The sequence below is a fragment of the Culex pipiens genome, chromosome 2, assembly GCF_016801865.2.
Source record: "Culex pipiens pallens isolate TS chromosome 2, TS_CPP_V2, whole genome shotgun sequence".
In the NCBI taxonomy this organism is placed as follows: domain Eukaryota; kingdom Metazoa; phylum Arthropoda; class Insecta; order Diptera; family Culicidae; genus Culex; species Culex pipiens.
Window position 1 is genome coordinate 130,616,792 of NC_068938.1, and position 24,095 is coordinate 130,640,886.

Genomic DNA, 24,095 nt, shown 5'->3' on the forward strand with positions numbered 1-24,095 from the left:
TAAATACAATACAAATAATCACGAAAAAAATACTCCCATTATGGTATGATATGTGAAATTTCATATTTATAATAAATACTGAAAATTTTAACATTAGTATTTAAATGAATAGATTTGTCGGTCAATTTAAGCTTACCCAAATCTTTTGAGTAGTTCCATGGAAAACCGGACACTTATCACAAACTGAACTTATCGAACTTTCTGGCAGAATATTTAAATTTTTAAGAATTTCAGAATTACACTTTACTCATAAACGTCCAATTCGAACCAACTGAAGCTATCCACGATCAAAACTACACTCCCTATTTGATCAGGACTACAATTCAACTGAATCAAACCCCCTTGCAGGATTGCATCTGCCCTCAGCCTCACGCGTTTCTCTTTTCATTCGTCCTTCGATCAATTAAGGTCCCCTATCCGAAGATCGTAGAAGAATCAGAAAGAGAGGCGAAAGCAAAAGCCGGAAATCATTGCCCATTTCTAGTTCGCGCTGGATACATTCGGAAGCTTCGTGGTTTTCGATACACGAAAGGAGAGAAAGCAATTTTGTATAACGAGCGCATAGTCGAAATGACGTGGGACTACGTGGCGGGATGTGATACTTTGACCAATAAGTGCCTAAAACTGAACCTGTAAAGTTTATCGTCTATTGTTCCACTGTTGTTAATGTGTGTTATGAGTTTTTTTTTGTTTTCTTCTTCTCCGAATGAGTACTACATAGTTGCTTTGCTTGATTAAATCAAAATGTAATTTTCACTATTAGGTTTGCAATTGAGAATGTTTGTAGTACTCAAACTTTGGTCGGCTCGTATCCATTTTAATGTATTTTTTGTAATTTATTTCAAAAATGCCTCACAAAAGCTGTGCAAAAAAAAAAAAAATGTTCATTTTTGTTTTAGAAAAAAAGCGTCATAATTGGAGCGAAACTGCTTTGCTTTAATCATTCAACTCGACTGTGAAGTGAATTTCACACTTACACTTTCGTGATCAAACTGAAAATAGAAGGTTTATTTCCAAATGGTAACAGTTCTTTCACTTGGTTAGGTTATATTTGTATCGATTACACCCATTTAATTATGTTATTCTTGTTTCTTTTGCCTCGGTTGTTTAATATTTGCGTTAAATACACTTTTAGTTTAGTAGTGCTGGTACGTTCAAATGTATGCATCCGTTGTTTTTTTTTGTTGTTGCTCCAATTTTATTGTTTTCGCGTCGCTTCTGCATCATCTGCTTAATGTGTTTGTGTGTGTGTGTGTGTGTTAATGCTTGAGTGTGTAATTTGTGTATGTGTATTTGCGAGAGACTTGATGCGGGTTTGGCAATGATATTTTTTGTTGTTTTAATTTCTTTTGTTGTTGTATAAGAGTATAAGGAAAGAACTGTGCGCACATGTATAATAATGCTTGTAAATAGTTTAGTAAAAAGTCGAAATACAGCATCGGGGTGAGGGAAAGTGATGGAGTTGAACGGTTTTATTTGACATTGATTTTTACACGCAAAATTTTAATAAATCACTCTTCTATTGAACAAATATAAAACTTGGAATCTTTCAAGTTTTTTTAATAAATAAAATACGTTGCGAATAAACAAACACATAATCAAAAATCAATCCACGTTGCGAGAAACCTTAATTTTAAAAATAAAACAAAGTTACTCAGAAATAAACCCGCGTTGCGAATAACCTAAACAACAAAACCAAATTAACTTAATCAACTTTTGCGTGTAGCAATCTGTCAAATCACACGCTCAAACTGGAATGTGTGGAAATGGGTTTGAAAATCTCAAAGTTTCGTTTGCGATCATTCTTCACAATGAAAAATCGCATTCGATCTTCGAGATCGATCTCCCTAAAAGAGAGATTGTTTTGTTTTGTGAACGATCTGATATGTGGCGAATTTATGTGTTTGTGTGTTTGGTGAAGGCAACAGAAAAGTTCGATCAATGTTTAGAATAAGTGTTAACAGTTTTGCTTGAAGCGGACAAAGCAAGAGTGGTCAAAGTTTGGAAGGAAGAAGAATGAAATTCATTTTCGAGAGAGAGGAGGGGAATATTTTACCAACACTGAATTCACACCAAATTGTAACTAATACTGGGTATGGCTTGCTTGTATGTACAATGAAATAATTTTGCTTTTATTGGGTATGATGTTTTGGCTGCCGAAAAAAGGCAGCACAGTAGAAAAGCATTAAATTGATGATATTTGCGTGATATTTTTTGTTGAGAAAGTTTCGCAACTTTCAAAAAATGTGCTGATGATGGTGATGGGCTTTGCTTCAAAGTTCACGCTCGTGCTTTTCAAGTTGATTGCAGTAATTGATTGTGCTTCTAAAATGATGATGATGTTGTGCTCTTGTGGTTGACGTGTGATCCCTTGCTTCTTACTTCAGATTTTCTTTAACATTACACTTTTTGTTACGTTTCTTCTAAGAACAATCGAAGAGTTTTTTTTGTTGTTTTTGTTTTCCTACCAGATTTTTTTTTCACATCATTCACAAATATTGAACAAGAAACTCATTCTATTCTATTTTCGGGTTTGATTTTGCTGTGTTGTTTTTCAATCGTGTGTCAAACTTTCAAAAACCTATTCAACAAATCATTTCTGTAGTTTGTGCATGTCTAAATGCCGATTAGTTTATTGGTAGTTAAATATTTCTGTTTTGTCACAATTTGTTTTGGTATATTCATTTATTTAATTTCTTTCATTTTGTTTTGCAATTGTCATCATTTGTTCGATCATTCTCACGCTAGAAGATTTGCTTGGTAGGTGTTTGTTTGCTGTAATGTTGTTGTTAGACTCTTTCACATCTTTTTTTTGTTGTTATGGTTTCGCTGATCTTGTTAGCGCTGCTGATATTGTTTGTTTTCTCATTGTTTTAGAAGACAACCAATCAGATCAACTGTTTTTTGCTGGTGGTAATTGTTCAAACGTTTCTGCTGCTTTTTGTCAAACTGCAATCGACTTTATTTTTAAGTTTCCAGGTGAAATTCGTAGTTTTCATGGTGTTTTGAGAAGCTTTTTTTTCGTAAGGTTAGATAGAATAACACTTGGAATGATTTGAAAACGATTTGGTGTTCAACACATTAAATTGTCATATAACTTTGATTGAAACTCTGTGATATAACAAATATACCCACTGAAAAAAGTATGATAAATGTTATTTTAGCTCAAAATGAAGTAGTTCTAGTTACAGTGTAGGACACCAGCAACAAATTTGAATGGTATGACGTTTACTGGGGAGACGAATAAGTGGGGTTATGTTAATGTGTTATGAAATGGTGACAGCGCCCGCTAGACACTCTTACATGAAGACACTGATTTTGAGTTAATCTCGCTTCCGCCATACTATTGACAGTGGGCTTCATAGAAGTTTTACTTTCTATAAAAGCTCTATTACAGTTTTTTGTTAAAATATTTTCTAATTTTTTAGGTTTTCGTTTTCCAAATCGCTCCAAGTGTGTTTCTACTTATCTTTCTAGGAATTGGGGTACTAAACAACTTAAAAACAGCAAATTCCAACAAAACAAACGGTCAAATTCTGGCGCCTTCAAGCCTGTGCAACCGGGTTACGTCGTAAGACATCGATACCTACTTTGACAGCGACACTTGGAAAGCCGGGGGATTACATTCCGCGCATACCTACCGCGCGGGACAACTCACGTGAATGTGGTTTAAAGTATATCACAACAAATAAGGTTAATGTTTCATCAAGTTGAGCCGGTTTCGAAAATCAGCCTTGCCACCACACGCTTTATGTAACGGAACTGGTTACTATTGTCATCATCGTAAAGGTTGTTGCTAATTGCCGTCAAGACTCGCCTCCTCTTTACCTGCTCTATACTCTTTCGCGCAGTTCAGGTAGATTTTCGCTACGCTGAACCGCAGCCCTAGAACATATCTCTCATTCTACGATTGCCCACACGTGGGCACTCAGCTAGTAGGTTTTGGACACCGCAGTTTTACTCGATATGTTTCATTTTGCTTCCCTTTTCAGTTCAACTACGCACACACAGTTTAAAGATTCTAAGGGTGCAGACGGCCCGGGAACAGAGTGTCACAGCTCGCTCTATTCTTCTGCAATACGACTTCAAATCCATTATTGTCGAGAGAAATAACGAGTTGAAGGACAAAGTTTTGTGGTTTCTTCGGGAAATGCTCTAAAACAAAGGGCGCTCTACATTTGTGAGGGACTCTAATCTGTTGCATCGCGGGTAAAGATAGTACTTATTGTCAATTTGTATCACAACACAACCCATTTTACTTAGTATTTGAGACGTGTGACACCGGAGTCGTTCGGGCCGTCTGCAAGTTAAGGAATGTACAACTGATCTACTTAATGTTAGAAGGCATAGGAAGGGACAGAATTTCTTTCAACATAAGAAATCAGCAGACAATAATAGTGAACAGTCGTCCAGAACATAACCGTAATATCGAAACGATCGAGCTTAGTTTGGTTCCGTGCTTCTTGCTATTTCAAATTCAAGTTTTAGGATACTTATATAAGCTTCACCAAATCTGCATGTGAACGAGATTTGTCTTTTGAAGTTTATACGAAAAGTTTTCACCTCACTTCAAACCCATACGTCAAACCAGTATAAACATGCCGTCGGATCTTGTCCGGAAAAACCGAAATAAGATCCGTCAGCACGTTGTACCGAAAAGTAGAGTCCCTTCAGCAAACGTCATACAAGTACAAGTTTACTGCCGGATCTTATACCGGATTTCTACTGGAAAAGATCCGGCAGCAAGTTTGTAGGTTGTTTGACGTTTGCTGGGGGTGTCGAAAAGTGAGGTTAAAATGTTTCGTGCAAACGATCCGTTGCAGCTTCACGTTCGAGTTAAAGATCCGTAGTTTTGTGCGTAAGTTGATTTGGTTTGAGCGCCACAAGTTACGAAGATTTGCGAAAACACTTTCGACCTTTTTGATCCACGTGAAGATGACGATCCCGGTGTGAACATTTTGATTTTCTAAGAAAAATAACAAAATTTCGATTTTTGAACGATTCTTGAACCACTTTCCCCACAACGAAATCTTTTGTTTACGTCAAGTGACAGCTGACCACCCAACAACTACACTCTCATTTGAAAGAATCAAAATGTTGCTAAAAGTTACCCAAAGTTGATTTGATCAGCGAACACTATTGTTTACAAACAAAGATCCGCTGTGGCAGTGCTGCCAACGAACCAACATTTCTGGACGTCTGTTCTCGAAAAAGTAAAAGAAAAACACAAAATTATAACTCATAAAAGAGAGGAAAAAAAAGTTGTATTGACGATCGGCTACACAAACAAATAAAGGGAATTTTGGCAAAACCATACGTTTCGGTGTACACATAAATATGAGCTATCAATTAATGAGAATCCGGCGATAGTTATAGTTGATTGATTTAAAATATCTACAAAAATACTTTATAAATAGCGCTAAGTAAACCTATATCTGCCTTTGTAAATAAGTAAGAAAACGGACATGTGTCTTCCCCCAAAACGTTTTTCCTCTTTTTCTGTCTCATTTTACGGCTTGCCTTTAAAAATATCATCATTTCTATCGTGTATACGTGTCTAGGGTCCACTTTTAGTTACGAATGTTGTGTTTGTGTGTGGGGCAAACTGTTGTCAAGTATTTTTTTTTTCAGTTTTACCTTAATTATTGATAAACTGGAAACGCAAAAGAAATGGTCGATTCGATCCGCTTTCCTCGAACAGTGTTGAACGTTAAGCTTAAATAAGTCTCTTACATCGTGTTGTTGCTGCTGCTGATGTGTTTGATGTTCAGTTTCAACGCATACTTCCCACTTACTTTTTTTTTGTTTAGTCCTTGTGCAATCTTCCAGCGTGAGCTGTTTGTCATACAAAGTCCAGCTCGCTGCGCTTTCTGTACATTCGTCGCTCCATCGTGCGCTCGAACCACTTCTTCAGCTCGGACACGATGAACACGCTCGACGTGAGCGACACCAGAAAGACCAGATCCATCGCGGAGAGCGCCTCCGTCTGGAACACCATCTGCAGCGGGGGGAAATAGATCACGAGGAGCTGGCCGAGCAGCGAGAAGCCTACGGCGAGCAGGAACATCCGGTTGGTGAAGAGACCGATCTGGAAGGAGAGAAGGTGTCAGGCTTGATCGTTAGGTTATGATCATTTACCAAGTCTAACCTGAAAAACGCTCTTGGTCTGCGATCGACAGCTCAGCGCGTTCCACATGTCAAACAGGACGAAACAGGTGAAGGTCATGGTGGTATCTCGGCTCGTAACCCCGGTTCCGTCGGCCATCTCACGCTGGAACACCCACAGCGTTCCCAGAATGATGATGCCGGCCGACAGGAGCACGTTGATGATCAGCGACTTGGAGATCATGGGCTGTTTAACGTTGCGAGGTTTCTGCTTGAGCACGTCCTGATCGACGGGTTCCACACCGAGCGACTGCGCCGGCGGACCGTCCATTATGATGTTGATCCATAGGATCTGCATGGCGTTCAACGGGTTCGAAATGCCCATCAACGTGGACAGCGCAATCAGCGAGAGGGCCGCGATCGAGGTACTCAACTGAAAGCGGACAAAGTTCCGGATGTTGTAGAAGATGCCCTTGCCTTCTTCGATGGCAGCACTGCAAAAACAATAAACATAACCTTAAAACCTCACCCCATACTAACAATCCCTCTCCCCTCTTCCTTACATGATGGTGTGGAAATCATCATCCACCAGGATCATATCGGCCGCCTCCTTACAAACGTCCGTCCCATTTTTCCCCATGGCAATCCCGATGTCGGCCCGCTTGAGCGCAACCCCGTCATTCACTCCGTCGCCGGTCATGCCGACGATGTGTCCGTTTTGCTGCAGGGCCTTCACGATCGACAGCTTGTGCTTGGGCGTCACGCGGTAGAACACCGACACCGTGTTGATGACCTTCTCCAGCTGCAGCTCGCTCAGCTGGTCGATGTCGTGGCCGGACATGGCCTGCATGTGCACGATGTCCAGCCCGATCTTGGAGGCTGTGGGGATGATTGTTTTTGTTATTTTGTTATTAAAGTCTGTGATCTAAAAAAGTTTTTACTGTTGAGAATATCATTCTTAATGTTATAGAACAAAGTTCAAATTATAGTATTTTTTTCCATAAAATTATTTTTATTAGGTCCTTTTCGGTACTGGGACCTGGTTAGGACCGAGTCGGCTTTTGTAATTACATTTGACTTAATAATTACAGAGGATCTTGTGTGTAAATGTTAGTGGGAGGGGTCAAATTATAGTAGTTAAGAATTAAGTAGACACCCTCAGCAAAAATTAAACTGTCTAGTATCCGCATACCTCTTCCAATATCTGATGACAGCTGTCAACTATGCGTCAGACGTTAGGAAGAATACCAACGTAAAAAGTGAAATTGAAGTATAAATAGTAACTTGTTGACAGAGATCGATCGAAGAAGGCATTCAAAAAAACATATAAATTTGTATTGACGTATGTAAAAAGTGACACCAAACTTGAAACTCAAGTTTTAGGCACCCTAAAACAAACTGACTAAGATGATTCTGGAACCGAATCACAAAAGAAATAGACGAATTGAAATCCACCTGGACATCCTGCCTAATCATCAAAGGGTAGCAGCATGATGATTCCCAAATCTCTCTATTGAAGAATTGAAGAACAACGAAGTGAAGACAAGTTTTCACGTTCCTGTGCCACAGTTTTAGTCGGTCCCAGTTAGGAGATCCCGCAATCAAGGAGGAAATCCTAAACACATTCCCAAAGATAAAAAGAATGTTCGCAGGTTGGTTATTTACTGAAAGCCAGTAATTGACACCACCATGATTTCAAAACCTGCGGGCAGATTTTTAATTGATAGAGTTAAGGTGATTTCTACTGAAGAGCACAAAAGCATCATTTTAGAGATCGAAGACCTTTCTAATGTACTAGATTTGAATCAGAACCAGAAAAGCGAATTCTACGGTGAAGTCCAAACTTGAAATGAGTAAATAAAGGAAAAGGAATAGTGCGACTGAAAGTGTTTAAAAAGTCCGACAGACAATATAATAACCAATAGTTTTTGAAATAAATTATCTTTATTCTACGTTTCCACTTTCAATTTGACAATCCTATAAACATCACACTTATTCATGGTGCAGCAACTTCTTGACCATCCCAATCGAACTGTGGATCTTGTCAAAGTACCCGCCCTCAACCTTATCGGTCGTCGTCTCCGCCGGCGGTGCCGCAATGTGGTACGGAACCTTCACGATATCGGGCACCTGGAAGTTGATCTTCGAGGGCACCTTCTTGAAGACATACTTCTTGTACGGCACCTGCCGGATCACCTCGACCTGCTTGATCACTTCGACGTGCTTCTCGACCGGCACGTGGCGGATCTTTTCCACGTGCTTGATGACCTCGTACGGCACCTCGACCTTGTCGATGATGACCTTCTCGATCGGGACTTCCTTGATCACCTCGACGGGACGCTCGACGATCACTTCCTTCGTTACGGGGACGTGCTTGATCACCTCAACGGGTCGCTTCACCTCGACGTGCTTGTCAACGGGGACTTCCTGGATGATCGTTTCCGGAACATGCTTGACGATCGTGTCACCCTTAACGAGATCGAGCTTGACGACCGGAATCGAAACCTTCTTGATCGTTGGCACCGGGACAACGACGGGGAGTTTGGTGGCTTGGGCGATTGTCACCGCCAGGGTGCAGAGAACAATGAGCTGGATGGAGGAGTTGGGTTAGAATGGAACAAGTTGTACGAGAAGTTTGTTTGCTTACCACTTTCATGATTGTCACTTGAATGTGTAGATCGCTTGAATGCGTTGATGCAAGTAATGCTAAACAAGCCTCTTTCCCACTTTATATAGCAAAATAGAAATGTAACGAGCAACGAACCAAGTTCGTGATGTAAAAGGTACCCTCCAATAACGTCGCATAAACTGGTTGAGTTCGCTTTCGGCACCTTCGGAATAGGGAAAGGTAATTTTGGCAATGGTGCTATAAAAGCGACCACTTCAAAGAAAGCAGGTATCAGTTTCAGTCCATACTTTCCCATCGAAGGTTCCAACAGTCATAATCTAGTGATAATGAGGGTGGTAAGTCCTTCGCAAACAAACATCGTAACACAAATTCTTCAACCAAACTCTTTCTCCCCAGATTCTTGCAATCTTCGCCATCGTGCTGGCATGTGAAGCCAAAATCTACCCCATCAACGTCCCCGTTCCGATCCCGGTCCCCGAGCTCGACATCAAGCACATCGAGAAGAAGATTTCCCCCGTCAAAGAGGTCAAGGTGCCGGTGATCAAGCGAGTTCCGGTGGAGAACGTGATCGAGCACACGAAGGACGTCGAGGTGATCAAGCACGTCCCAGTGGAGAACGAAGTCAAGGTGTTCCGTGATGTGGAAGTCGTCCGGGAGGTGCCCGTCGAGCGGATCATCCACAAGCGAGTTGAGGTTCCGGTTGAGGTTATCCGGGAGGTCGAGCTGATTCGGGAGGTGCCGGTCATTAAGGAGATTCCCCACGTGAAGGTGGTCAAGGTGGTGAAGGAAGTCCCGGTGGAGGAGATCGTGTACAAGGATGTGTACGAGCCGGTGACGCACCCGGTGAAGATCCCGATTCATGTGCCGGTCATTACCGAGGATGTGAAAGAGCACCCGTCCAAGTTTGGCCACTTGCTGAACTTTAAGAAGTTTCTTGGATAAGAAGCAATAAATGACTGATCGTGTATGAAAATTTACAAAAAATGATTATTTTTGTTGAATCTCCAAAAGTTGATTATCTCGAAACTATATTGACAAATATCTGTCAGAAGCTGTAAATCAAGTTTTCGCGTTTTTAACGACCAGCGCGAAAATTCACATAGACCGTGTGATGGAAGACTTGGTTACAGGTTCAAATATTTGATTGGTCATATATCCGGTGATAGAAACTTTGCGTGTGATGTCTTAAAATAGACCTTTCAATTTAAAAAAGATAAAAATATTGAAATTAATCAAAAGTTTTGCTGCCAGTGTTCAAAACGACTTGAGTGCATTTGATTTCGCATTCGCATTCGCATGGAGATGGTGATCTTAGCGGGTTGCAGACTGGTAGGGCGTCTCCAATTTTTCCGGGTTTTGAATTTCCCGGGAAACGGGAAAAATATTTTTGAAATCCCGGGAATTTTTTTAAACAGTCATAAAATCTATGTTTTCATTATATTGGCTATATTTTTAAGCTAAAAGTCATAGAATTAGCTCAAAAATATTAATTGGTGATAATCTACACTTCAATAGAAACAAGGACAGCAGTTTTTAGATTGCTTATCTCAGCAACCAGAGGTTCACTCTTCAATGTTTCTTAGAAAATTTAATAGCAATTTTTTTGAACTTTTCAAAAATACATGTTTTTGGAAATGGTCACTCATGGTCCCCATTTTTTATAAATTGAAAAACTGCAAATATTTCGCTGAAACATATTCCGGAAGTGGTCACTGCTAACCGGTTCTGGAGTGGCAAGGGTGGGTCAGACCACAACGGCATGATGACCATGGATTGTCTTATCTTTTATTAACATGAAGTTTGATATGCAACATGATAGGGTTTCATCAAAATAGTCAAGTCGGCTGTTCTTCTGGTATTCGGAAACCGGTTCCAGGTTAACCAACATTTGCAAGAGTAAAGAAATCTTCGAATTTCTTAAAGAATGTTGGAATCAATGGGTAAAAGGTTCACGGTTTTTGTCAGAAAAACTGACAGTTAATGCCATGAATAAAACTAATCTTTTTAGATTAAACATTGATCAAATTGACTCACCAATCGCCATCGCCGTCTCCTGCGCGTCTCCGGTCACCATCTTGACCAGCACTCCGCTGGCCCGCAGCATCTCGATCGACTCACGCACCAGTGGCCGCGGCGGATCGGTTATGCCGACCAGTCCCATGTACACAAGATCCTGGAACGATGATCCCTTGGCGATCGCCAGCACCCGAAGTCCCTTGCGTCCAATTTCGTACGCTTCCTGGAGGAACTCGGCCTCGTTTTGCTTGCTCAGGGTGATGGCTTGGCCGCCGTACCAGAACTTGGTGCACTGTGGGAGTACCATCTCGATAGCACCCTTGACGAAGTAGATTTCCTCCTTGTTGTTGGAGTACTTGGGGACGGCCTTGACGGCCATCATTTTCTGCTCCGAGCTGAACGGGTACTCCTGTATCCGGAGAAAGTTGTCCGCGGCGGAGTATTGGCCGTTCTTCATGGCGACGGCGAGGAGAGCACCTTCAGTTGGTTGTCCGAGCAGGGTGTCGTTTTGGATGATGGCATTGTTGCAGACTACGCCGGCTTCCAGCAGCTGGTTGATGCTTCGTTTGGCGTTTTCCATGCTGTTGCAGTCCCGGATGTGAATCTCGCCGTTGTCATTATATCCGGCCCCGGTTACGTCGGCCATGTACCCATCCGAGGTGATGATGACGGTGACGGTCATTTCGTTCTTGGTGATTGTTCCAGTTTTGTCCGAACAGATGACCGTTACGCAGCCCAGGGTTTCCACTGTTGGGAGCTTCTTGACGATGCAGTTCCGCTTGGCCATTCGCATGACGCCGAGAGCCAGCGTGACGGTGACCACGATGGGGAGTCCTGAAAGAAGGAGATCGTTATGACTAGTTGTCCGCATTCCTTGAAGTTAACCAAACTCACCTTCCGGAATAGCAGCCACGGCCAAGCTCACACTGATGGTGAACATTTCCACCAACGGTTTGGCCTGGATCCAACCCAGCAGCATGATCGCTCCGATGATGCAGAACGAGTAGAAGCTGAGCTGCGCCCCCAAAATGTCCATCGACTTTTGCAGCGGCGTCTTGGGCGCTTCCTCCGCCTGCATCATCTTGAACACCTCACCGAACTCGCTCTTCTCGGCGGTGCTCACCACAATACCCTGCAGAACAAAGCTTAATTAGTAAATTTCTACTTCAACGCGGATCGAACCCATTACCTTTCCATTCCCGCACCGCACGAGCGTTCCCATGAAGGCGATGTTCTTCATGCTGGAGTGGTTCTTGGTGTTGTTTGCGTTCAGCACCACCTCCATGCTCTTGCGAGCGGGCTCGGTTTCACCGGTGAAGCTGGACTCGTCGATCGACAGGTCGTACGCCTCAAACACCCGGATGTCCGCCGGCACGCGGTCGCCCACGTTCAGATACACGATGTCCCCGGGAACGAGGTTCCGCGCGAGGAACGTCTCCAGCCGGCCTTCGCGCAAACTGGAAAAAAATATAAACGAGATGTGATTTTAATATTTTATGCGAGTATGGATTCTGGGAATTTTGTAATTTTGACTTCGATATCGAATAGGAACTGTAACTATTTTTTTCAATCCTTAGGTTTTTGAATTTGAATTTTTGATTTCTGTTTAATTTGTTAATAGGGGGATGGCGTCGCTATTTTTAGACCACGTTTTCCACTTTTTCTCATAGAAACCGACTACTTTATCGACTTCATTTTGCTGGGCGAGATAGGACGCCGTCTATTTTTAGACGATGACTCAGCACTTTTCCACTCTTGCGCTTAAAAAAACCAGATGGCAGCACGATGTAACGCCACGTCCCTATGTCAATTTTTTTAATTTAAAACTTTTTAATTTTTTTAAGTATTGTACTTAATTTGTCGATTTCTCTGGAACGACGTCTCGTGGCGCAGGGGTAGCGGCTTCGGCTGCCGATCCCGATGATGCTATGAGACGCGGGTTCGATTCCCGCCTTATCCACTGAGCTTCTATCGGATGGTGAAGTAAAACGTCGGTCCCGGTTTCTCCTGTCTCGTCAGAGGCGCTGGAGCAGAAATCCCACGTTAGAGGAAGGCCATGCCCCGGGGGGCGTAGTGCCAATAGTTTCGTTTTCGTTTTTCGACGTAACATTTTTGCAATCTTTAAAAAAAATTGAAGGTTTTGTTTAGAACTACAAACCGCTTCTTGAAGCTTTCAAAAATAATCTACGGTTTTAGAGAAATCGACGAAATAAAAAGCGTAAGAAAGAGGTTTCTATGTATCCGAAAAGCTGAGAACATTCTCTACAATTCTCTACAATAACGTGGCCTAGGCTTACAGAAAATGAAAATTACAAAAAAATGAACATCAATTGAATCAATTGAACTTCTACTTCAAATCGATGATAACTAGGAAACCATCGATCAGATTTTCAATACAAAAAAAGAAACTTGTGAAAAATTGTCTCGCCACGTGTTCTACAAAGTTATCCCGATTTTTAAGCGAAGATGGCGTTACGAATGGTGCACGCCACACTTTTTTTTCTAATGTTGGTACCACTGAGCGATTTTGACACTTCGGGCGTGCACGAATCGTAACGCCATCTTCGCTTAAAAATCGGGATACCGTAGACATATACATCAATTCCCCAGGAAAAATAGCATGATGAAAAAAGTCCTCCGATCGGGCTCAAAATTTGAGTCGGGGTTCCTTGGCCAAAATAATCAGACCTGTTTTACGGTGACCTTCGCCGTGTTAGGGTGGTCTCAAAAATGGCAATTTTCGTGAATTTTCGTAAAAACACGTTTTTTAATGAAAATCGAAACTTGGCGGCATTTTAACCGATTTTAGTTGTCTGGAAGCAAATGAAAGATGGCTTTTTAGGAAAAATAGTAAAAAAAAATCTTCAGTTCTAAAGTTGTGTCTTTCAATTACACAATTACCAAGACTAACATTTCAAAAGAGCGTAATATTGAATGTTTGACCCTTTTAAAATGTTTTTTTCGAAAAGATCGGATAATTTCACGAATGTTTCATATTTTAACATTGAAAATCGGACATTAGAAAATGGTGTGTTGTTTGGGTGAGACTTAGAAAACATCAATTTTCCTGTTTTTAAACGTTTTACATAGTGTTTACACACAAGACGATGATTCTAGTCAGAAACTTCTGTACTGTACTGTGTTCGTGTAGTTTTTGCCACAGTTTATGTTGTCTAGTTTTCCCACTCTACGTTACATGTAAACACACACATATTTGTAAATAACAGAACACAAACAGGACGAAAAGGTCAGTGAACTTGTCCTGACCGTACATTTTCTTGTAGGAAAACCACCTCAGAACATTCTCATTCCCTGACAGACCTCAGAGCAGGTCAGAACAGTTAATTTACTGCAAAATAGAGCCAAGTTGACGCGAATAAATTCGTTTTGTTGTAACCAGTTTTGTTATCTGTAATCTGAGTGTTTAAATTTGTATTTACCGGGAAAGAAAGTGCGACAGGATCAACAGACGTTCTTATGTGCGCAAACACATAGCAATATCTCAGCAACTAAGGGTCGTATCAACAAATTTCAAAAAAGCAAAATATAGAGAATTTTCTCAGCTTTTCAAAAATATTTTTTTTTTAAAGTGGGCACTAATTTAAAAAAATGAAAAACTGCGACTATTTTCAAAAAAGTCACCTGAAAATGGGTTTAACTTGAAAACGGTGCACTTTATCAAAATTTCACTAAAGTACTTTTTGATTGCAAGTTTGATTTTACATTGGAAAATGAGTTTACACATTTTTGCGACCGATATTTCGATTTTTTGAAAAAATCAGTACTGGTTCAAAAATTCATAATTCGCTCAAAGATTTTTGGCACAACCTGGAAATTTCTGAAAAGTTGGCATTTGATGTCCTCTGAAACATATAAAAAAATTGTTTTTTTTTTGCAAATCAAGTTTTAGTGACAAAAAGTTAAATAAAAAATCACCAATTTTTTTTTACCGTGTATCATTTTTTTAAAGTGTAGTCCATATCCATACCTACAACTTTGCCGAAGACACCAAGTCGATCGAAAAATTCCTTCCAAAGATACAGATTTTTGAATTTTCATACATCATTTTTGTATGGACTGGACAGTAGGGTGCCCAGAATATGAGACTTTTATTCAAAACCTCGCTCCACAAGCTGAATATTGTTCCTTGACCTATTTTAGGACTCTAGGCCAAATATTAGCAATATTGGTCAACATTTACCCATTGATACTCGGAGGTGAAGTTTGTATGGGAAAAATCGAAAAAAATGTATGGAAAACCCAAGTTTCTTACGGTTTGGTCTGCATGGTGCGCTACTTCCATCCAAATATTCCCAAAAGTGAGATTCTTATTGAAAATTTAATGCTCTACAACTTTGTAGAACATACCAAAGCTGTAAATTTCGATCCTGAAAAGTTATTAGCGATTTTAAAAAGTCATTTTTGTATGAAAAACATTTTTTTCACCAACTTTAGGCTCGGGTATCAATGGGTTGATATTATCCAATTTCGCTCAAAATTTACACAGATGCTTAAAATAACCCTAAAAACCGTTTTCCGCTTGTGGAGCAGGGGGTCATTTTTTGTGGGCACCACGGGTCCCCCACAGACCGTTATTATAAATAAAAAATTTCCACCCAAACCAATGATTGGACATGGTTCCTGGGACCATTCTACACCTCTGGGCCGAGTTTCAAAATATTTGCCGGCAGAAATTTCGAATACGGTCAGTTTTAGTGTTTCGAGTAGAAATTAAGGGGAAATCACATGTAAAATGCGTAGAAAAAGATCAAAGTTTCAATGTTTTAATTCCAAAACATTACTGGTCATGGTTTTAAATTCTATTAACATGTAGCAGAATGATATAAAAACGATTAACAGCACTGACTTGGCCGGATTAAGCCTAAGTTAAGTGACTTAAGTATATTATTTACAAGTTTACACCTTAATATTAAAAAAAAAACCCCTACATTAAGGAATTTAAAGTCAAGGTTCACTAGATAGCACAAAAATAACTTAAAATGGGGTGACTTTGAGCCAAGGGGTGACATTGTGCCAAATTTTACGATTTTATAATAGCCAGATAGCTTAACACCAAGTTCGATAAGCTTGAATTGCAAAGTATAATCGTTGCAAATATTGTTCTTAGATTATGTCCTCTGACATAAAAAGTTCAATAAGTACGAAACACTAAAAAAATAGATAAAATAGATAAAGCTTTAGTTTCATAAGCCTTACCGTTTGACCCCGACAAGAGTTTTAGGACACAAGTCACATTGAAAACTTACATCGCCTATACATACTTGACTATATCGGGTTCGGTGTTAGAGTGTTAAACGTGGTTGCCTCTCACCCCAGTTTGGTTGGTAATGTTGTAGAGCGAACAATTTGATTTGATTTGATATTTAACTGTACTATTTTCATGTTTTCATAAGATATGCCAAGCTTGTTAAAAGATCGATTGTGTTTTTACATTGGGCAGAAGTAGGATTTGTTTTGATGAATACATTATTAGTGAACGTTCTTGATGATCAATAATATGTTTTATTGAATCCTAACTATGAGTGTATCAACATTATTTTATTCAATTATAAAAAGTTATTTTATTTTATTTTTTTTATTTTATGACGATAACTGCAATGTTGAAAAATAATTGGTTGGTTTGAAATATTAATCCTGTGGGAAGTTGTGCCATTAAACTTTTGCTAAGTATAGTCATTACTCAGGACCACAAAAATAGATGAGCTAAATGATAGCTGGAGTACTCTCCGGATTTCATTCGTAAGATTGAAATTTGTAAACGTTTTAAAACAAAAAAGAACAATTTTATTCTAATTGCTATGTCACAAACTTGCCACGTCACAAAATTTGTTTCCCTAATATTTTGATTGATTTATTTAATTTCAGAAGGAATTGATTCAGAACTGAAAAACGTGAGCATAATTTTCAAATTTGGAGGATTCCAGGAGATTTTAAATTTATTTAATTAATTAAATTTTAAATCAACAGGCTTTATTCAAACAGAATAAGCAGATTTGCGTAGCAATATCATCAAATTGCTTTGTGGGAACATAAATAGACCAAATTAATCCGTCTACAAGTAAATAAATTAACACAAAATTCAAGCTTGTCAAAGAAATCTTTATGCATTTATTGGTACAATGTCACCCCTTGGCACAAAGTCACCCCATTTTAAGTTATTTTTGTGCTATCTAGTTTTCCTTGACTTTAAATTTCTTGATGTAGGAGTTTTTTTTAATATTAAGGTATAACCTTGTAAATAATATACTTAAGTCACTTAACTTCGGCTTAATCCGGCTAAGTCAGTGCTGTAAATCGTTTTTATATCATTCTGCTACAAGTTAATACAATTTAAAACCATGATCAGTAATGTTTTGGAGTTAAAATATTGAAACTTTGATCTTTTTCTACGCATTTTACATGTGATTTCCCCTTAATTTCTACACGAAACACTAAAACTGACCGTATTCAAAATTTCTGCCGGCAAATATTTTGAAACTCGGCCCAGAGGTGCAGAATGGTCCCAGGAACCATGTCCAATCATTGGTTTGGGTGGATATTTTTTATTTATAATAACGGTCTGTGGGGGACCCGTGGGCACCCTAATGGACAGCTGCCAAATTTGTATGGAAAATTATATGGACAAACTAATGATGCAAAATGGCTTCTTTGGGCGTACCGAAGGAACCAAAAAAGTTTCAGCCGGATTAAAAAATACAAAAATTAAAATTAAAAAAAAGATCGATTTCGTAGAGAACTGCTCTTATGTGTTTAATGTTTATGCATGAAAATTTGTGTGATTGTCTATTCTACAACTTTGTAGAACATTGTTATATTCTTAAAAATAACCTTGCAAAATTAGAAAAAAAAACACGAAATCTTAAAATAATTTTTTTGTTCTAAATTAAAAAAAAACTACCCTTCTTTCTATCTTAAATTTCCCTGAATATTACATGCCCCAAAAAATTGTACAGTCAGGTATCGAAAACTAGCAGAATTTTTGGAACTATTTATGTGTTCTTTTCGATGAAGAAGGCCTTTTCAGAATTCTGAATTCCCTTTGACACCGAATTTCCATCTCATCATCATTTGCAGCCTGAAAATTACTGGGAAAAACACTTCTTTTTCAGCTTGTTTAAAAATGGAAAGGGTCGTACCACCCCTCCGTCACAAGACATCGAAAAATGGAGCTGGGATTCGTGACCAGGGTAAAAAATTACCCCTTAGGAAAAAGTTTCACGCAACTCGAAGAAAAGAGTTCAACTTGCGCAGCAAAATCAACAACACTCACCAGTGACATTCCGGCGGCACCAGCTTCTTCAGCTCCTCCAAGCTCTTCTCCGAGCGGTACTCCTGGATGAACGCGACCGTGACGACGATAATGATCGCTATCGTAATGCTGATGGCATCGTCAAACTGCCGCATCGCCGCGCTCACCACCGCCGAACCTACAAATTAATGTGGACGCAACTCATCAGTTTCGTTGATAACAGACTGTGGTGACAACGCAAGAGACTTCGAACTTACCCAACAGCAGCAGAATGAGCGGGTTTTTGAACTGCTGCACGTACTTCATCCACGTCGGCTCTTCATCGAGGGCGTTTAGCTCGTTGTAGCCGACGATCTTTGACCGGCTGTTGGCCTCGGCCCATCGCAGTCCGGTCCGGACGTCCACCCGCAGCCGGGCCGCGACCTCCTGGGCCGAGTAGGTGGACGCCTCCGCCGTCGACAGCAGCATCTCTTTGTCCTCTTCCGGATCGCCGGTGGAACTGACCTCACCCTGAAGAGAGAAGATAAGACGAAGTTGCGGTTAGAACTGTTGGTTGCTCGACCTTAAGGTTTGCAAAACAAATCATTCGTTGTTCAAGAATAACATAGGTTATCAACACCCAGGACTACCGCAATTTGCTGACCTTAGCCGGTCCCAGAGTGAATGTCCGGTAGGAACTCAACATCCTAGCAAGCAATCGTCCGCTCGCCGGATTACTATCAGCTTCGACCGACTTGGTCATAGTTAGTTAGTTAGTTAGTCTAAACTTATCTCAAAACCATTTTACGACCCGCAGTAAACGAAGTCTCGCGATGCACTAATGATCGGGAAAAACTCGTCAAAGTGAAGATGAACTACGAAAAAAAAATAATAAATAAACGAGAGTTGTTGGGAATGATACCGATTCGAAGACCGCAAACGTGCTCTCACTATAGTTGTGTGATAGATGGATCATCTTCAACAGTTTGAAATGTTTTGTGACGTGGAGAAGAGAGTAAGAGCACACACAAAAAAAAACACGACAATAGTTCCATTAAAAGTAGGGTTATTGCACCGCATTTCGGTTTAAACATATCACAAAAGATAAGAAATTTTACTCTAAATCGATCAAAGCAGTCCTCACCTCGGGCTCAAAGTTGGTAATGAACTTGAATCGCAAACTCGTTTACGTGCAGTACATTCACTTACGTAATGACCGCGAGAGATCCTAATCAATATCAAATTTAGTTCGCGTTTGCGGGCTGTCTGTCTGGTGGGGTTTGAAATTATTATTTTTATTCCCTATCAGTAGATTTCGAGGTACGATTAGGGCGAAGAGTGTGGTGTGATGAGCGCGGTTGATTATTTCTGGCGATTCCACGGCGTCGTTTTCACTTGAAAAGTAGTGAGGGTGACTAAACAAAAACGATGTTATGACGTGTTAAAAAGGAGCATTTTTTTTGTTTTTTTTAAAACCGCAAAAATATGTTTTTCCTCGCTTTTAAAGGAATAAGTTTTCTCTTGTTTTTTTGGCATTATCTTGAGAGTATGTATCTTGAGAGAAGATTTTCTAACCGATTTGATGTCTTCGGCAAAGCTGGAGGTTATGTTTGGGACTTTTCAGAAAAACTAACATTTCAAAGGGGCGTAATGTTGAATGTTTGGTCCTTTTGAAATGTTTGTCTTGATTTATTTTTTTTAGAAAATACTGTTTTCTAAAAAAATTCTAAATTTCACGAATGTTTCATATTTTAACATTGTAAATCGGACCATTAGTTGCTGAGATATCGACATATATTAGAAAATTGTGGTTTGTTTGGGTGAGACTAAGATAACATCAATTTTCCTGTTTTTAAACCTTTGCATGGCAATATCTCAGCAACAAAGGGTCGTACCAACAAAGTTCAAAAAAGCAAAATATAGAGAATTTTCTCAGCTCTTCAAAAATATTTTTTTCAAAAGTGGGCAAACATGAGCACTAATAACTGCTACTATTTTGAAAAAAGTTACCTAAAAATGGCTATAACATGAAAACGGTGCACTTTGCCATAATTTCACTAAAGTTCTTTTTGATTGAAAATTCGATTTTACATCGAAAAATTAAGTTGAAAATTTTTTGCGACCAATATTTCGATATAAAAAATGTATTGATTCAAAAAATTATAACTCGGTCAGAGATTTTTTGCCTATTCTGAAAATTTCTGAAAAGTTGGCATTTTATGTCCTCTAAAACATATCAGAAAATAAAAAAAATGAAAAATAGTGTTTTTTCATGCAAATCAAGTTTTAGTGACAAAAAGTGAAAATAAAAATAACCAATTTTTTTTACCGTGTATCATTTTTTTTCAGTGTAGTCCATATCTATACCTACAACTTTGCCGAAGACACCAAATCGTTCAAAAAAATCCTTCAAAAGATACAGATTTTTGAATTTTCACATATCATTTTTGTATGGACAGCTGCCAAATTTGTATGGAAAATTATATGGACAAACTAATGATGCAAAATGCCTTCTTTGGGCATAGCGAAGGCACCAAAAAAGTTTTAGCCGGATTAAAAAAACAAAAAAAAAATGAATGACCGAAATCTCTGAGAATTGCTCTGGATCGATTTGAATGTTAAAAAGGAAACTCTAGGAACATTTTCTGCTCTTTTCAATGAATATAATGTTGAAATTTTAAAATCTAGCCCAACCGTTGAAAAAGTCAAAAATAAGAGTTTTTACCCTTCAAAAAGTTATCCTTGACCTCTTCTAACATTGGAAAATTAAGTTAGTTAAATATTTGCTTAAAAGAATGAAAATTTCCCGAGTTAAAGTCCAAGTAAAAAGTAATTAATTCAAAAGCTTTGCTTTGCTTTGTTTTGTATAAAAAGTGGTGGACAAAAGTATTTTTAGATTATTTCTAGAACATGTTGATTATGTTATCCAAATTAGTCTGTTAATAGATATTGTTCAGCAAAATTTTTGAAACATTTTTAAAGTTTCTTTTTGAATTTGAATTAAACTATTTAGAATAAAATTACTCTCAAAATTCAAAATCAAGCTTAACATTTTAAAAGGACTAAAAACATAAAAAAAATATTAATATGTCAAATCAGCGTTTTTTTTATTTCTTTTTTCGCATCGACCTTTTTTCGGAATTTTTCAAACAGGTAATATTTAAATAGTAGTTTATGCAACAAGTTGCAAAAAGAGGATTTTTTCAGCACGAGTCGTACATTTATCCAACGAGGTTCACCGAGTTGGATAAATACGAAGAGTGCTGAAAAAAAAATCAAGTTTTGCAATGAGTTCCATACAACATTTTTTGCAATTCCAAAAAACGCACACTGAGTGAAATTTTAAGTCAAATTTTCATGTATTTGATCAATAAATTGTTTAAATCAAAAAAATGTTGAAAAGTGTTACTTTTCGAAACAAGTGCTGAAAAGTTCAACTTTTCAGCAGCCATTTGAGTGCTGAAAAGTAGAACTTTTCAGCATTTATTTTGAAAAGTGTTGCTATTCGATTCTGTTATTTTTGGTACAGAAAAGTAGGCTATTTCGTCGTTCAAGAATGACAGGAAAAGTGAGTAGTTTCAGGACGGAATTGCAAAAACATATTTTAAATGACTGTTTAAAAGATTTAAAAAGTACAGAGAAACCTCTTACGTTTTTCCAATTTGTCGATTTCCCAGGAATAATGCAATTTGTAGGTTTTGTTCAGATCTACAAAACTCTATATTGCATGGTTTAGAAAAAAAAACGAAACGAAAAGCGTAACGCCTCCGCATAAAAAGATGTTTCTCTTTAAAACTTTGTTTGTACACGAGAAGGAGGATTGCTGATAGGGCACAAACGTGATCCACAGATCGCACTCTCTTACTCTAGCGCAGGCAAACTGCAGTCCTTCTGTCCCTTCTGGACAGCTGATTATTGCTCGCAGGAGCGAAATCGCATTTCTCTCCCCGATCGTACTCGATCGCGGGACCCTCAACAGCAGCAGCAGAATTAGTATTATTCAGATCCCAATAAACTACCAACCGGGTAACAACGCGTCTTTTAGAACGGAATAAAGTTGTTTTAGTGTTCGCGCAGCTTTGTTCGTTTTATTCGCGTTTTTAAAGTGTCCGAAGAAACAGCTGGAAGAGCGAACAAACTTTTTTTTTTAAATTGATACTTATGTGTTTTTTATCTATTTCAAAGAAGATAACCTTGAAGCTAATAGTTAAACTATCATGAAATTATCTCTGCATAACACATAAAAGGAGAGACATCGTTAGAATCTAAACCACAACATTCAAAAAATGAAATTTTACCGATTGAATGATTTTAACTAAAAATTGACAAATCATCATAAATCTAAAAAAAGACAAAATACTTGACTGTTCAAACTTTGAAAGACGACAATCATTGGTATTTTTTGATCTGTACTGATTTTTAGATTTTGCTTGGGATTAGAATGTGTTGATAAAGATAACCTCTAATTAGGAACAACGAATGATTTATTGGAGTAAACTTAACCTAAATTATTTAATATAAAATTAAATGACTCAAGTAATTCAAGCGGCCGGTCATGCAAACAAGGGTTAAATAAATTATTGTCATCTGGTTATTGAAAGTTAGTGAAGCTGAAAAAGAAACGATTATGTTAGTAGTTATATCTGTTAGGAAAAAGGGGGTGCTGTAAACTTATATATTGATCAACTTTTACACATCCTCTTGACCATCCCAATCAACTAACTACAGCTCATGGGTGCCAAATGCATGGTTTTCAATTTGACCGAACACCCAAAACCACAAACCCAGATATTCACTTGATGAAGGGTGTATGTTTTGCAACTGATAAGCAAAGGGTCTCTTGCACGCTAGACTCAGATAAAAAAAAACCCAAAGTCGGAGCAGGAGAAGGAGTAAAAACCGCCCAAAACTTTTTTCCCCCGCCTTGCCTCCCAAAAGAGTACTTTGCTCTCATCACCTCGAATCGTCTTTGCACATACACACGAATTTTCCTCTGCTTCTGCTCTGCACGCAACGCAACGATACAACTTTCATCATGTTTGTAGTTGATTTTATTTGGTCTCTCTTGGCAGTATTTAGTGCAGCAGAGATAGTTCCCCTTCCAGCTATTTAGTGAGACTTTGTGGGCACACAAAGTTGGATGATTTTATTGACTTCCTGTTTCCTGTATCCTGTGAGAAGAATTCGAGTTGACATTAACGAAAATTCAAACTGTTTATCGAACTTGAAATAATCTTGTTGGAAAATTTCTTTCCACTTCTGTCGAAGAGTGAAAAGGTGCTACTAATGATAATTTATGCGTTGAAGCGTCCCAACATCCCAATCCCAAGTTAATTATTAAAATTACTTCGAAGCAAACAAACTCCCCGCAAAAAAGAAAAAGTGTCATCTTTTGTGCTACACTCGGAAAGGTGCGTACAAATTATGCCATCTTTGTGAATTGTCCTCTGAAGACACTACACTCAGTTATATTATTGAGTCTAAATGTCTAGTTTTTATTTATTATTTTAATGAAGACCTTAAACTGCAATAAAGTTGAAGTTTTATAAAACTATTTTTTTTATTATGAGACTAATTCTAGATTAAATTTTCGAAAGGTCCTATCTGCATAGGAAACCCATGACTCATAGGTTGTGTTGAAAATGTACTCTAGAATAAATCTAGGAAAGACTATATTTCACGAATGTTATTAATTTATGGAAAATTCTTAACAGCTTTTTTGGAATTGAGTTTTTTTTCTTCTGGCCAACCCACGGGGTTTCTGTTTGTCCTCCCCTTTCAAAGTAGCGAAAGCAAGGTCCATTTTCTCCGCACTTTTTTCCCTCCCCAAAACCGTAAAAAAATAAATCATCCAAACCAACTCAAAGCATTCTTCCCGAAAAGAATGTAAATAATCCGGTGTTTTATTCCGCTTTCCAGGTTTTCCCAGTTTTCCGCGCTACCTTTGTCTCCAGCAACATAGAATTTCACTCCTCCCGCACCTTTTTCCAGAACCCAACATTAAATAGTATAGTGTTCACAATTGGTGCCACTCGAGATTTACGCTTCGTTAGGCTCCAAGTGGGAGCGAAAGGTTGACTTTTCCCTTCTTCTCGC

General features: G+C 38.7%; 3 protein-coding genes across 6 annotated transcripts in view; 1 reads left to right on the forward strand and 2 right to left on the reverse strand.

The window, feature by feature from the left end:
* Positions 1-633: 633 nt before the first annotated feature.
* LOC120415333 (calcium-transporting ATPase type 2C member 1) overlaps positions 634-24,095 on the reverse strand; it is a 109,886-nt gene continuing 86,424 nt past the window's right edge. For 3 of the 4 annotated variants that reach the window (XM_039576822.2, XM_039576819.2, XM_039576821.2), the window contains exons 2-9: positions 18,278-18,530; positions 18,042-18,198; positions 11,940-12,207; positions 11,645-11,882; positions 10,769-11,584; positions 6,669-6,984; positions 6,149-6,599; positions 634-6,088 (exon numbers count right to left, since the gene is read on the reverse strand). In XM_039576822.2, the coding sequence (XP_039432756.1) occupies positions 5,843-6,088; positions 6,149-6,599; positions 6,669-6,984; positions 10,769-11,584; positions 11,645-11,882; positions 11,940-12,207; positions 18,042-18,198; positions 18,278-18,488 (2,703 nt within the window). In that variant the 5' untranslated portion in view covers positions 18,489-18,530 and the 3' untranslated portion in view covers positions 634-5,842. Of the gene's footprint in view, positions 6,089-6,148; positions 6,600-6,668; positions 6,985-10,768; positions 11,585-11,644; positions 11,883-11,939; positions 12,208-18,041; positions 18,199-18,277; positions 18,531-18,663; positions 18,856-24,095 lie in introns of those variants that run through there. The other variant, XM_039576820.2, reaches the window with a different exon arrangement.
* Positions 7,887-8,888, reverse strand: LOC128093135 (uncharacterized). The gene is made up of 2 exons (XM_052708949.1): positions 8,753-8,888; positions 7,887-8,694 (listed from the first exon to the last, which is right to left on the reverse strand). Exons 1-2 carry the CDS (start codon positions 8,759-8,761, stop codon positions 8,098-8,100), a joined length of 606 nt encoding a protein of 201 aa, XP_052564909.1. The 5' UTR covers positions 8,762-8,888; the 3' UTR covers positions 7,887-8,097.
* Positions 8,951-9,783, forward strand: LOC120415335 (mantle protein-like). The gene is made up of 2 exons (XM_039576823.2): positions 8,951-9,069; positions 9,131-9,783. Exons 1-2 carry the CDS (start codon positions 9,061-9,063, stop codon positions 9,674-9,676), a joined length of 555 nt encoding a protein of 184 aa, XP_039432757.1. The 5' UTR covers positions 8,951-9,060; the 3' UTR covers positions 9,677-9,783.